At 38.7% G+C, this 14,771-nt stretch overlaps 1 protein-coding gene across 6 annotated transcripts in view; it reads right to left on the reverse strand.

The window, feature by feature from the left end:
- The window catches only part of Fndc3b (fibronectin type III domain containing 3B), a 341,149-nt gene that overhangs the window by 231,062 nt on the left and 95,316 nt on the right, over positions 1-14,771 (reverse strand). For all 6 annotated transcript variants that reach the window (XM_074073772.1, XM_074073773.1, XM_020176870.2 and 3 more), the window contains exon 3: positions 5,066-5,141. In XM_074073772.1, coding sequence (XP_073929873.1) covers positions 5,066-5,141 — 76 coding nt within the window. The remainder of the gene's footprint in view (positions 1-5,065; positions 5,142-14,771) is intronic.

Here is a 14,771-nt window from a genome sequence, read left to right on the forward strand (position 1 = left end):
TTACAATATGGACATTCTACAAGTAATTAAATACAATCAAATAACAATTCTGTATCTGACATAATGAAAGGTGATGATGTATTTAATACAGTCATACTATTTCACTTTTGAACCACCTAAATATCCTCAAAATTCTGTTGCATTTAAGTCAAAGCATGGGTTCAACAATTAACCTTTGAAAACAGGTCTTCTTTTCTGGGTTTTAAGCTTACAGGAATTTCTCATTTAAACACATAATTTATATTAAAGGAGTAGACCTTATAGAAGCTCTCCTGTTGAAATTATAGTCTACCTCAGCTTGTAAATCCAAGCTATGACACCATTCATGACATTTCACAATAAACAATGCAAGAAACAACCTGAGTTTCCTAGGACCTGTCATAAAATTCTTAGAAAGAATGACAGGTCAGTGTTTTAATCTGTCAAACACATCTAATAAGTGCACTCAAAATACCAAATTTAAAAAAAAAGTAACATTAAGTTCCCTGTGCATCCTGGATGCTGAATAATACATGGGGGTTGGGAGAGGAGACAAATGAAGAAATTCAGGAACATGAAACTGCTCTCAATGGTGTCATTCACAGAGCCAGTGAGCAGTGCATGTCCATCAATGATCCAGTCCACACACTCTGCAGCAGGGGGAGAATTACACACACAGCTGAAGAGGCCTGTGGAGAATAAGTAACAGAAGAAAAAGCTGCACATTTTAACAGCCCAAAGTAGCTGTTAGAGTAGCTCTCCTCCAACCGTACTCTGCTGTTGCTCAGTCATTTCACGATGTCAATCAACTTAACCCACGTTAGCAGAGTAAATCACTCTTGTAAAAGATACTGAAATTATTCTGGACAATAAAACCATGACCAATTAAGTATCTTTAAATATTACTATTGACTAAAATAATAATGCTTTCTCAGCAATTAAATTTGCTTTTGCTTATATCACTATGACATTCACCTATTTTCTTCAGTCTCACAATTTGTATATGACAGCTTAAAACATAAAAATCTCAGAATTAATAAGATCATTATGAAAGTTCTTTCAAATTTAAGTGTTTCTCTAAAGCAAACTGATTAGCTTTGATTATCAATGTTGAAATTTTAAAGTTCCATAGAGATTTTAGAGCCCACTACAAGCATAACTAGTAATTATCACCATGTTTCCCATTAGAATGGTAATATTTAAAGGAATCACCACACCTGGCACAACAGGTGAGCCAGCTAGAGTGCTGTCAGTAAAAAGCACAAGACTGCATGGCTGGAGGGCAGGGTGGCACAGCTGACTTCAGAGTCTAACTCCAGGGCTAAGGAACGGTTTACTCACAGCGCTGACTACATGGTACTACCTCTACCTGCTCCTCCTGAACCAAGAAGGTCAGGATGGACTTCAGGGCTCTAGGAAGAGAGATCTAGAGCCTTCCAGGAAGGGGAGTGTTTGTTTTGGCCAGAGGATTTTACAGAGCGCAGAGAACTGGCCCAGATGAAAAGATGGCATGAGTGGACAGGAAGGAAGGCTGCTCTGCCAGCGCCTCAGCCCAGACAGGGACATGCAAATAGTGAGACCACAGCTGCTCTATTAATTCCTGACTTTAAGCAAAGGCAAGGATTCATATTAGTTGCTAAGACTCTTTCCTAACAATTATCTCTTTATACAATTTCATCTGGCCATGAAATGAAAAATCTTTTGTCTAGGATGCCATAGGTAATATAGTGCAGCCTCCAAGTAAAAATCAACTGTGCCCTTTTGTGGCCCTTTCAAGACCTGTGATTCATGTTTCACAGAAAATACTGAGAAATAGCCCATTAGAAATAAATCTGCTTTCATAGCATATTGTATGTTTCCTGTGTTTTCCTTCCTACATTATCAACCAAGGACATTCCCTTGAAAACAAAATCTTATTTTTTGCCAGAGTCCATATTCTTCGACATTAATCTGGTCTCAACTTCCAAGTTGCCTTTTAATGACATCACAATAAGCTCCTGGGATCTTTCTAGTGATGTCATAATGTGTTATACAAAAAATCGTTAGGCTAACAAACTAAACTACAAACAAAAGGAGCTGACTTCATCTGGAGTGATTTCAAAGTTTCCAGGAAAGCCCAGCAACCAGCAATACTTTCTACCCTAGTTCCCCAAAAAACAATCTCTCACCTGTTGGCTAGGGTTGAAAAAGCAAAGCTATTAGACTGACAGTCTCAATCACGATGTAAGCAACAGGTCTGACATCAAAATTTCCAGGAAAGCTACCAGCAACAATTTTTCACCCCAATTTAAAAAAAAAAAAGAAAGAAACCGAGAAAAACCTCCCTGCTGGCTTCATTCTCTTAAATTCAATCCCTACTAAAATGCAAATGCTTCTTTCAGAAGGTTCCACTGATGTAAGACTCAATTTCTGGTTTTCAGAAGGCCAGCAAGAAATGACTGCCTTCCAATGCACCAGTCCTTTTGCACTGTACCCCACTTCACCAAGCAGCCAGAGCTAGACAGCACATTTGGAAGGTGAGCCCACCCAAATTTGAGCCCTAGCCTGACTTTGGGTAGAATAAGAGTTATTCTAAGTCAATACTCTGCATAACACTGCTAGTCCAACCCTAAGCCGGTAAGTACATCTTAATTCTCTTAACAAGGTGCCAGTCAACATACCTACTTTTGCTCAAAAACAATCTCTGTCTCACACTGGCCTTCTGAGTACTCATCCTGGCATCCTGTTCAGAATCCTGTCACTCCCAGAACAGGAATCCACCTTGCTCTTGTCACATACCAGAGATAAATGGAGCCTTCCCTGATGGAAGACCACAGAGCAAAGCAATAAAGAACTCAGGCTCTCGAGTCAGACATGCCAGAGATAAAAACCTGACTCTGCCTCTTTCCGACTATGTGATTGGGAAGTATGAGTAGAATAAATGTTAGCAATGACAGAGATGAAATCATGGCAACAATAAGGACAGCATGACAACTTGTGACAGGATTTACTGACACACTGGCTGTTCCACATTCTATGCTGCTATACCCTACACACTTGAGGTGAGGCACTCACTAACTCACACTGGAACTTGCTGACTTTCTAATTTTGCCTGTTATGCATTAGTGGCAGTCGATGAGCCTAGACTTGGGGTTCTGCCTGTTGCAGTACTTCCCAAGCCTGAACTCAGCCCTTGGTTACTGGTCCTGGTCTTTCTCATTCTGTACTGAGCCATTTCAACTAATTGGGCCAGGTACCACCACATCCCCAGGGAAGATAATTCTAGTATCTGGATCTTCAGATGAGAACAAAGAATGGAAGGCTGGGAGAGACGAAGATAAACGGGCTTCACAGTTCTGCTTTAGTCAAAGGCATTTCTGAAATCACTGGAAGGTTGTTAGTGCCACTTATCTCCAAGTAACATCATAAGTAAACACAAAGCTCCCATTGTGAACACAGCAATATACTTGCAACATTTCCTGTGGAGTGCACCAGTTACTGGACTCAAAAAATAAAAGTAAGGCAGAGTTTAATTCCATGAATGTATATACACACATATACATAACATACACTCATACACACGTTCTCTCTTTAGAAGTCAGCTATAAGAAGTTTACCAAAAAGTGAACTCAGGTGGTATTAAAGAGTGGATTTTGCATATGCTAATCTATGCAGCAATTTGCTTTTATGCATTCTGTTTCACACACTCTGTTGCAGAAAGACACAGTATACCCAACAATTCATGGGGTTTCAGCATTACTATAACCAGAGGCTCAGCTGCTTTGTCACTGAACTGAAAACCTCTGTTTAACCCATACTGGTGACTTTTCTTCTAGTTTTTCTACTTTGATTTTTTTTTTTTAAGAGATACAAAATAGAGTGCCAATATACATTTATTAGAGTATTAAAAGTGGACAGAAGATTCTTTATCGTATACTATTTTAAAATATTTCCTCTCTTCCTTGACCTGAAACTTCATCATATTTTTCATCAGCAAAGACTAGATTTCATTTTTAAATGGTTTAGAATGCCAAAGATCAATTTCAGGCAACCTGGTTACAGAAATATGGTCAGCAAAAATCATTAATAAAATGATTAAATCATTTTAGCTTAATTTCAATTAAAACTTATTAGACTTGAATCTTCAAAAATACACTATTTTAAAGTTCTAAATTTTTGTGTAAAGGACAGAAGTAGTGAAACTGCAAAGCAGCACTGCTGTTTCATTGAGCAATGAAACAGAAAAATCAACTGTTTCTGTGCTGCTCATTTTAGGCCAACTAAAACTGGCGGCCATTTCCTCTCATTTGTTTATGTATTGGTAAACAAGTCCAAGTATTGTAAGAAAGTCCTCCAATCAGATTCTGGTCCAATCACTAACCTAATATTAATAGCAATTACATGTCAATTTTTTATTTTCGCCATATTCCCAGCCACTGTCAAAAAGAGCTATCCTGTCACAAACCATGCCTTCCAACACAGCAGTAAGGCTCTGGAATGATCCCTGGTATTTAATTCCTTTTCTTGAATGTGGACTGGCTCTGCTGACTCCCTCTTGCTCCATCTTGCTCTGATGAAGCCAGGTACCACAATATAAGTCTGTTGCCTCATCTCTTACAGAGGCTCACCTAACAAAAACTGGAGGGAAACTTCCTAAACAGCCCCCCAAAAAACTACATGCTGCTAACAGTAATCTGAATGAGTCTGGAAGCAGATCCACCTGCAGTCATGGCTTAAGACAACTGTGGCCCTGGTCCACACCTTGACATTAGCTTTCAGAGGGGCCCGAGCCCTAAAATGCAGTTAAGCCATGCCAAACATCTGACCCACAGGCTGAGATAATGACTGCTGTTGTTTCATGCCACTAAACATTGAGGTGATTCATTTCTCAGCAATAAGTAACTAACAGATACCTGATACGGACTTACTACAAAAAGCATCATTAGGATAGCATCACAATATATATTTGAGATGCTTAGAAAAAAAGAGGAAAAGTTGTATTTTACTTCTAGAAGATCACACATACACACAGAGAGAAAAACCTTACTTCTTTAAAATAAAAAAGGAAAAATCCTTTGATTAAAATGATTACCAAAAATGTACTTACCCTGAATGCACTGAAGTGTTCCATCCTCCGCTCTTATTGTAAAAGTCTCACCTGGATTAACTTGAACGAGAATAACCTGCCAAAACAACAAATTAATTTCAATTAATTAACTAGAACACCTGGGATTTTTTTTTAAGTATTATTATCTAAATTTATGTGTTAGGCAGGAAGTGTGTGGCACAAAATCTTATACAACCACAAAACTTAGGGTATAAATCTTAAACCTGGTTCAAATTTGGGGAGATGTGGGAATATATGCATTTGCACTTAGCCAAGCAAGTTCTCCTGCATCGGCTAGCTTATGTAACTTTAAAAACTCAATTTTAAAAATTGGAAAGCACGATATTTTTTTCCTATGCTATACAATTCTACTATATAATGATAGAAGGCAATTTAAAAAACCACAAAGTTTGGGGGAAAAAAGGATGAAATAATAACATCTTGAAATAATAATGAGCCATATAAATTAAATGAGTGATATGATAAATAAGCCCTGCTGATCACTCAAGTGTTTCAATCTATTACCTAATGTTACACTTATATGAACATAAATATTTAATATTAGAAGACAATTTCAAAAAGACTAGCTATACCATGAGTGACAATGGCAAATATGTTCTTTCACTAGCTCCACAGTTTTAGTTCTAATTAAAAGACAGCAAAAGGAAAAATCACTAATTTATATCAAAATACAAATTAAAGACCATGATTCACACTTAAAAGCTAGAGTTAAAAATTACCAAGTGCAAGGTTAGCAGTATTAAAATGATCACTGTGTATCTCTAAAATGACATGGCACAGGGGCAAGTTTACCCTTCAGTGTTGCGGAGTGAGCCTCACTGGTCCTAGGCTTATAACCATCAAGCCTACTATTGTCTAGTCTCTCTCATCTCTACCAACCACCCACATAATTCTTTCTCTGACCAGCTAACATCATTCTTCTTCCTAGAATTAACAATCATAATTAATTAACTAAGCAAGAATTTTAGTGTCTGCCCTTCCTTAACTGAGGTGCTGTAAGGGTAAGATCTGACTATCTAGCCCCATGACTGATATGGAATAAGTGCTCAAAAGCTGATTTTACTGAATGTATGAAAGCCATTAAAATGTAAGGAAAATCACTGCACACAATTATTTTCACTTAGAAGTTAAGCGTTCATAAGAGGCAATTTAAGAGTTAACTTTATTTACTATATGTACCATAACTTACTTGTTTTGTAAAACCACTTATTGTGATCAAAGTCATTTCACCTTTAAAAACTAAACCTTTAATACCCATGTATTTTGCTGCTTCTAATAATTCACCATAAGACACACTGGTGAGGTATTACAATGTTTAAAATTAGGAAATTATTAACTGAAAAAAAACAGGATCATTCAAAGGCAAGCAATCGAAGCTCCATCTTGGTGCTCCTCATTGTTTTGAATGGTAAGTTATTTCAAGGCAATTTATTTTTCCTGCACAATATGTCAATAATCGTTTGGCCTTCAGTATTCAAATTCTTACCAATGTAAACACAGTGTACCATTTTAAGAACTCAAGAGGAAATCCCTTCAGATCTCTAGAGTGGCTGAAACATTTCCATTGCTTTCTTGAAACTGAGCTTTTAGCTCAGTTCAACATGAATGTCATCTGAGTGAACTTTGTTTTTACATAAATATGGAGCATACCTCTACTACAATGGTATAAAAAATGGGATAAAACAACACTTCAACAAAGAAAATTACACTTGTCTTTTTAAATGTCCTTAGACAAATTCTAGCATCACCCTAACAGAGTAGAGGACATGTGCTTTTTGTTTAAACATTATAAGCTTATAATACCTGCCTGCAGAATTAATTAGTCAGAAAAAAATTAATAGATACCAAGTTGCTATGTTCCAGATTTGGACAATCCCAAGTTCATATACTCTCTTCTACCACCTTATTAGCTAGCAGATAATGTGTCCTAAACACTGGTTCTGGAAATACAATTCTCCAGTATCAGGGAAAGTTGGAGGCAAGAAAAAGAATTTCTGACTGCACAAAAAGTGTCTGTGACAGTTCCTTAATGGGCACTGACACCAGGACACAATTCAAAGCATGGGCCACAGTAATCCAGTTTCCAAAGTCTATGTGTGCCTCCCCCCTCAGCTTACAGTTCAATTTCTGACCCCCACCCCACTTCCTCAGGGAGACAGATGACAGGTAAGAGGCATTCAAGCATCCTACTAAAATACCTCTCTTCAAATGCTTAGTTCAAATAATTTGCACTGCTGCTGAGTTGCTATGGCAACCAGACTGTGATCTACCAAGTTACCTCAGAAACCCGGCAAATCTCCTGTGTCCCAATACCAATTTTTCTTAGCAAGAGCAAAAAGTCACTATTTGAGCAAACTGTATTCATCTTGGCACCAAGATATTTTAAGAAAAGGCATTGTATTATACTGAGGGAAGCTGGCCACCTTGCTGCTCTCACCATCAATAAGCAGAGATAAAAATAAAGTTTTGAACACCAGCCCACTGACCCATCCTATCAACAGACATGAACAAGCTGCCAGCAACGGCCTTGTGTCACACAGCCTTGAGGACCATGAGTCACACCCTGGCCAACCAGGGACTCCTAACCTTTGGTATCATACAAGTCAGTCTGTCAGTGTGTATGTCTGTATCTCTCTGCTCTCTTCAAAACAGACATAATTGCTACAGGTTCTCTTAAATACAGAATGTGGAACAGAACATTGCTGTTTAAACCTCCTCATTTTTTGTGCACTCACTGACCATTTCCTGCTTTTCCAAAGTCAGCATTGAACAGATTCATGCTGCACTCTGTGTCTTGTCAGAGAAGAAAAACAAAACAAAGACAGATAGCCTTGGATAGATTTTTCTTCCCCAGAGATATTTTAAATAGAACCATGCTAATCAAAGCAGGAGAGCATTCTTTAAGCTACTATTGCTTCATCAGATGTTTCAATCCGTTAATGCCACCTGAACCAAGAAGTCCGAAATAAACACAAGGCAATTTATCCAGGCTTAAGGAAATAAGTGACTTAAATGAAATAAGTGAAGTTGACAGAAATAATAAAAAAGACTTAAAATGAATGCAACTGAGCAAAAGACTGAACATGACATCCTGGAGACACCAAGGAGCAGCTGAAACAAAGTGCAGTAAATCTTTCTTCACAGGTATAAATCTCAGTGGAACTGGTTTTTACTCACTAGAAGAGAAAAAGGGGTGGGTGTGGGTAATCCTAGCTACCTGGGAAGCTGGGATTGGGAGGATCATGATTTGAGGCCAGCTTGGGCAAATAGTTCATGAGACCCCATCTCCAAAATAACCAGAGCAAAATGGACTGAGGCGTGGCTCAAATGGTGGAGCACCTGTCCTACTACCCCCCTAAAAAAGAGAAGAAAAGTTACCTTTGCAACGGAAATTCTAGGTGGCTGATTAATCAAAAGAACAACGGTATCTAAGACTACTTCTAGAAGCAATTTCCTAATTTATGGCCCAGATTAAAAATTCCCAGCCACCTAAACAATCCCTGACATGTATCAGTACATCAAAGAGGTCTGTTGGGAGAGTGGCACTGGCTGACCAAATACTACACTGGCAGCCTTCTTAAAAGTTCTATCCAGCGCCCAGACATAAACTGTCCTGGGAGAAGAGACCTCACTTCTCTTCTGCAGCTGCCTCCACTTGCCACCCTTTTTGAGCCTTGTCTTGCTCTTAGCTGCTTCTGAATAAATGAACACACTTATACATCCCTTGGAGCACATAATTAGGATTCTGCTCATAGGAAAAAAAATGATACAACCTAAAAGCAGCAGAAGAGTTCGATGTAAGCAAAGGTTCTGTCCAAGCTACCTAGTAGTGCTTATCTTTTGCAGTGCTGGAATCAAACCCAGAGTCTCACTCATGCTAAGAAAGCACTCTACCACTGACCCATACCCTGAGTTCCATTATAGCTTTAAAATATTAACCCTTGAAGCCAGACTCTGTTGGTTCACACCTATAATCCTAGCTACTTTGAGAGTCTGAGATTGGGAGGATCCTAATTCTAGGCTAGTGCAGGCAAAAATATTCATGAGACCCCATCTCAATGGAAAAAAATTAGGCGTGGTGGCACACATCTGTCATCCCAGGGCCAGTGGAAAGCTTAAAAAAGGAGGATTGAGATCCAGGTCAGCCTAGGAAAAAAGCAGGACCCTATCTCCAAAACAACCAGAGCAAAGAGGGCTGGAGGTGTGGCTCAAGTGGTACAGTGAGTATGAAGCCCTGAGTTCAAATCCCAGCATCTTAAAAAAATAAAATAACCCTTGCCTGCATGAAAAGAGCAATGGCACTTATTCTTGATGCAACTATTTTCTGGAGGGAGGGAGAGAGGCAGAGAGAGAAAGTGAGTTTGATTCCCAAACTCATTATCATGCATACACACCTTTGAGACCCCGGTCTCTGTACCATATCTGGCCTCAGGCAATACTAAAAAGTAAGCATTATTCATTTTCTCTCAGGAAGTGATGGGTTACAAAAGACCAGTGATTATCTGGGTGATAACAATATACACAAAGAAACGTCCCAGGATTACAGGTGTGAGCATGTACACTAGAAGGGCACCAGACCAGGATCCAAAGCACTGAGCGCCTTGCCCTATTCCCCCTCCCTGAAGCCAGAATCCAAAACTGGCAGGAAAATATAAGACCAGGAGGCAGCCACCCAGAAGACCCTGGTCATGCTGTACTCAGTACAACTCGCAGAATAAATGCTCTTCTTTTGTTTCTCCCAGGGCTTTAGGACTTTTTCTAGTGGTCCACAATTTCCTCATAAGCTGGAAGGTTCAAAAGTTGTCTCCCTCAACAGTCTAGTTCACATCTGTAAAATTAATTTCACTTGATGTAGGCTACTTTTTCCACATATTTCTCCCTGTAGTGACTACAAAAATATTTACTATTTATTGAAACGGATGATGTCCTGCCCAGCAGGATTACTAACCATTCTATACAGATAGGAAAACTGAGAGTTAAAGAACACAAGAAGTCTGTCACTAACCTACAAAGAGTCACTAACCTACAAAGAGTCCGAGCTAGCACTGGAGTTCAGCCCTGCCTGGCCAAGACACATGCTCTCCCATTATACACCACCACCTCCCCCTTCAACAAGTCACCTTTCACAAAGCCACCTCTCTCTAGAGATACTGCAAAAAACTACTCTAATGAGAAAAGGCAGTTAACTGGGTCAAAGGCACACCCTCTACAGATGTAGGACAAATTCCTGCCCGGGAAGTTTATGCTCACTCCCCAAAGCAGAGCAACCTGCCCCCAATCAAAGTATGGCAGTTAAGTGAAGAGCGACCCTAACTTATATACTGGGCAGGATTTGTTCGCATAAAGTCATTCACAAGTCCTTTAATTTCCCCTAGAATCCTGAGGCAAATCAATGAGCTAACCACCCTGATATCATAATCACTAAGTGCCACTTCTCATTGCCCAATATTAAGTGCAAAAAAAAAAAAAATGATGATTCCAGGGGAAGATTGCATCACAAGCCTTTATACTTCCCCAAAGTCATATGGCACTAACAAAAAAAGACTGGCATGATTAGTAAGAAAAGAGAAATCCCATGAAACAAGTAGGATGCTTTTATGTGCTGAAATCACACAGTTTTGTGTCTGAAGAAAACATATGCACACAGAAGAGTTCAAAGTTGAATTTCATGAAATAAATGCCCTTGCAGGAATTACTACTATATCTCTGTCTTAACACAGCAAACACTACTGAATATTCAGGAGAGTCAAATATTCATCTAGGCACTGGAGACAGAACCTTAGACAACACAAAGTTCTGTATGGGATGGGGGTGGCACCCATTTAGAGAAAAATAAAACATTTGCATATAGTGATAAAGAAAATACAATGGCAGCCTGTAAGAAGTTATACATTTCTACTCCCTCTAGTTGTACACTGCTCTGAAAAAAAAAGATTCTATGTCAAAAAGAGCTTCTGTGTGCTGAGAATATAAATATAGCATTTACTGAAATGGAAAAATGTACAATGTAATATAGTGGGCCCAAACTAGGTTAAAAACCTCTTTTAAGAAAACCATGGACACCTGAATCTAAAGTTTCAACTACAAGACTTTCAAGACAGAGATAAAGAACATAAAAGACAAAAATTCCAAGTAGGCTTTATTGTAGTTTTCCCCCAATAAAGGATAACAGCTTCCAAATGCCTTTGTGCATCTGGAACACCATCACTGTCATGTATGTTTAGATCATTTTTTTTTTCATTTATTAAATAATCTTTCAGGGAACAGTTGAGTACCAAAATTATAACATCTTTTTTTAGTTAAAAATTATGTGCACTGAGAACAAAATTTGGCTCTAGCCATCACCATTTCAGGTCTAATCCTCATTACAAATATTGGTCAGATACTTTTCTACCCCTTAAACCATACATCTGTGTTTTTAGGCTATGCTCTGACCACACTAATGGGGAGTCATCAGCTTAGGCCACTTTCTACCTGACCAGTCCTACCTTGCTTATGTTTTGGACACTGAATATAGCATGTCTCCATTTAGATCCAGCTACCTCTCAGGTCTGGTTTTGATCAAATGAAACATGACAATTTGATCCCCACTGATGTGCTAATTGATGTCACACATCTTTGGTAAACTGCATAGACTGTTAATGAGCAACTCTAATGTCAGAATCTGAAGGCCAATAAAAACTCTTATTTAATTGCTTATATTCTGATGGTCCACTAGTTTAAGACTCCATTTCAATGTTGGTCATGTATTCACGTAACACTGTTCTTTCCAACTTGTAAGAAACAATGCGCCCATGAAGAATGCTCCCATTCTTATGACAGATCAGCGTCTCGTATTTTGTCAATAAATATTCTAGAGTTAACTTTTCTGTATTACTATACTATCTTAACTAATTGAAATTAATACTGTTTTTACCTGACACATACTTCCAGTGCTTTGGAAGAATTTAGGGGAAAATATACAAAGATCCTCCCCATATTGATAGATTATCACACATGCAGGTTTTGACTTATGTGCTCATGTTACCTTATTTAAATCAACACCTGATGCAAGTAACCAAGACATCGAAACATTGGTCACTCAACAAACATTTGCTGAGCAGTTACTATGTGCCAGGCACGTTATTAAGAAAGTACTAACCATGCTATGATGAGAATTATGAAATCCTACCCATCTTATGTGTTGGTGCTACAGTAACGTGATTAACTTCGGTAAAATAAGATTATGTGCTCTTAAGTGCTATGGATGAAACAATCCTGAAATTAGAAAAGGTTGTACTTTGAAGTGCATTTAAGGAGGGAGTAGATGGGTGAAGATGTAGCTCAGTGGTAGAGTGCTTGCCTAGCATGAACAAGGCCCCTGGCTTTGACCCCCAGCACTGCCATGAGTGAGTGAATGAATGACACACACATGAATGAATGAATTAATGACTAGGATACTGCAGAAGATTAGCAAAAGAACAATCATACAAACGAATGCATGGAGGCCTGAATGGTACAATATGTTCAACAACAGCTAGAATTCCAATGTGCCTATAATGGCACATGCATTTGACAGAGAGACAAAGGTGAGACAGAAAAAACAGGTTGGGGTCACCTCAGAACAGCCTTGCTTGTCCTACTTGAAGCACTGGACTTTATCTGAGAACAGCAAGAGAGTGGCATTAGTAGATAATTCTGACAGGAATAAGAAACTCAAATTGCAAAAGGAGACACTGGACACATGTAAAGGTGTGTTAGTGAAGCCAGGCATGATGGAGCACACCTGTAACCCCAAGAGGAGGCAGAAGGATCTTAAGTTAGAAGCCATCATGGGCTGCATAAGTGAATTTGAGGCCAGCCTGCACAGTGAGTTTCCATCTCAAAAAAGAAAGGTTAATGAAACATCCACCTGTGACATAACTGAGGAATTACGTGTTCTAAGGGAAACTTTTCAGAGTAACTAATGGTTGTTTAAGCTTTAACTACGGCTATCTAGATCTCAGGGCTTGCTACTGTATGGATCTGCCCAACCTCTCTACCAACATCGGGGTTTCTAAAATTGTAGAGGTAACATGTATGGCTCTCTAACCCATGCTGCTTCCTGTAACACTAATTGTCATCTGGTCACACACCTGCCATTCTCGTTTTGACCAATGCTACTACTGGTGTGTGTCTCTCAAATTTCCTCCTTCTAGACTTATTCTGTCCTTTATTTCTTTCTCTTTGGTTTCTTGACTTTTGCTCTAAAAATCTAACTCCAAGCATCCAGCAGCCAACATAGCACTCCTTTCCTTTACCTCTAGTCAATTCACCAAGCAAACACAGGGGACTATGTTTGTCCCCCTACTACATTTTTCATTGGTGTGTTGACAAAAAAAAAAAAAAAAAAAAGAAGTTATACTAGCAGTATTATTGGAAAACATATGTAATTAGAAGTTAAGGGAAATCATCACACTATTTTGAAGAGTTCGAATTAATCATATCCCCCAAGTCATCTGCCTTGATTCTAAAGTAATTTTACTTAAAGTAGTTAATTGATTTTGATTTCCTATTGCTTGCACTATAATTTGAACTTTATCACGCTATCATACATATACAAAAGGTCTCAAAAAATAAGCTGAGAACTCCAAATTACAGATATAAAGAAGTATTACCTACAACTCACTCTTAACTGAAGAGCCAAAAAGAATCTTAAGGACTTTCAAGATTTCAAAAATAAATGGCAACACACATTACACGATTTAGTTTCATTGTCCTGTCATGCTATATATAAAAATAAAAAAAATAATTAGATGGGGTTCAGACCAGAGCTGGCTTCTGAATAGCGTTACAAGTATGCAAATAGTGAGTAGCTAAGTTGTTCTCTGCTAACCTCCTTTCAATTTCCACCTATCTTTGAACTATTTAAAAATTGACCAGGATACCATTAGGTTTGTGTCAACCCAACACACAGCGAGAAGAGTGAAGCACACAGAAGGGAGTTAAGTTCCAGCTCTACCAGGCAGACCACTCTATCTTTCTAAACCCTGGTTCCTCACCTGTAGAAACGAGTTTATACCTACCTACCTCACATATCTGCTCTAAGGAACCGAGGAGCCCTAGTACAAGGCCTTACCCACAATATGAGCTCAGTAAATAACTGTTACTAATACTTCTTTTTCTTCAAATTCCTACCACTGATAAGTCTCTACATTAAGTAACATGAGAGACTCAAGAAAAAGTTTTTTACCAAATCTACAATGTTTCATGTTCTCAATAAAATCTGAAACCAGCAATTCTCTCGTCTAACCAGAGTTTCTGTTCTGTTCAGGACACATCCAGGCTCTCCTGGAAGGCTCACCTCCCAGCTCATTCACATTCCACTGTCTGCTCAGCTTCCGGGGATCCCAGCAACAGAGTGACTTTGGAATCCATTCACACAAGTTCTGAAACCAAAGCCCCTTACAGCTACAAAACGGTTTGAATTACTTGGAAACGCTTCTAATTAAGATTATCATAAAGAAAGCCAACAAAAAAAAAAGGAACTTGCTCAAAAGTCCAGGAGAGAACTTTTTCTGACTCTTTTCTGACCCAAAAGCTGCCCTCGCAAAGTACCCCAGAAAGTTAAACTCAGATCCTTCAAGAAGCACCAGGCATTTCCCTCTTTTACCACTTAAACAACTAGTCTAAGATATTATTCACCACACAGTCCAGGAAAGCAGAA

Source organism: Castor canadensis, chromosome 5 (assembly GCF_047511655.1).
Source record: "Castor canadensis chromosome 5, mCasCan1.hap1v2, whole genome shotgun sequence".
NCBI lineage: Eukaryota > Metazoa > Chordata > Mammalia > Rodentia > Castoridae > Castor > Castor canadensis.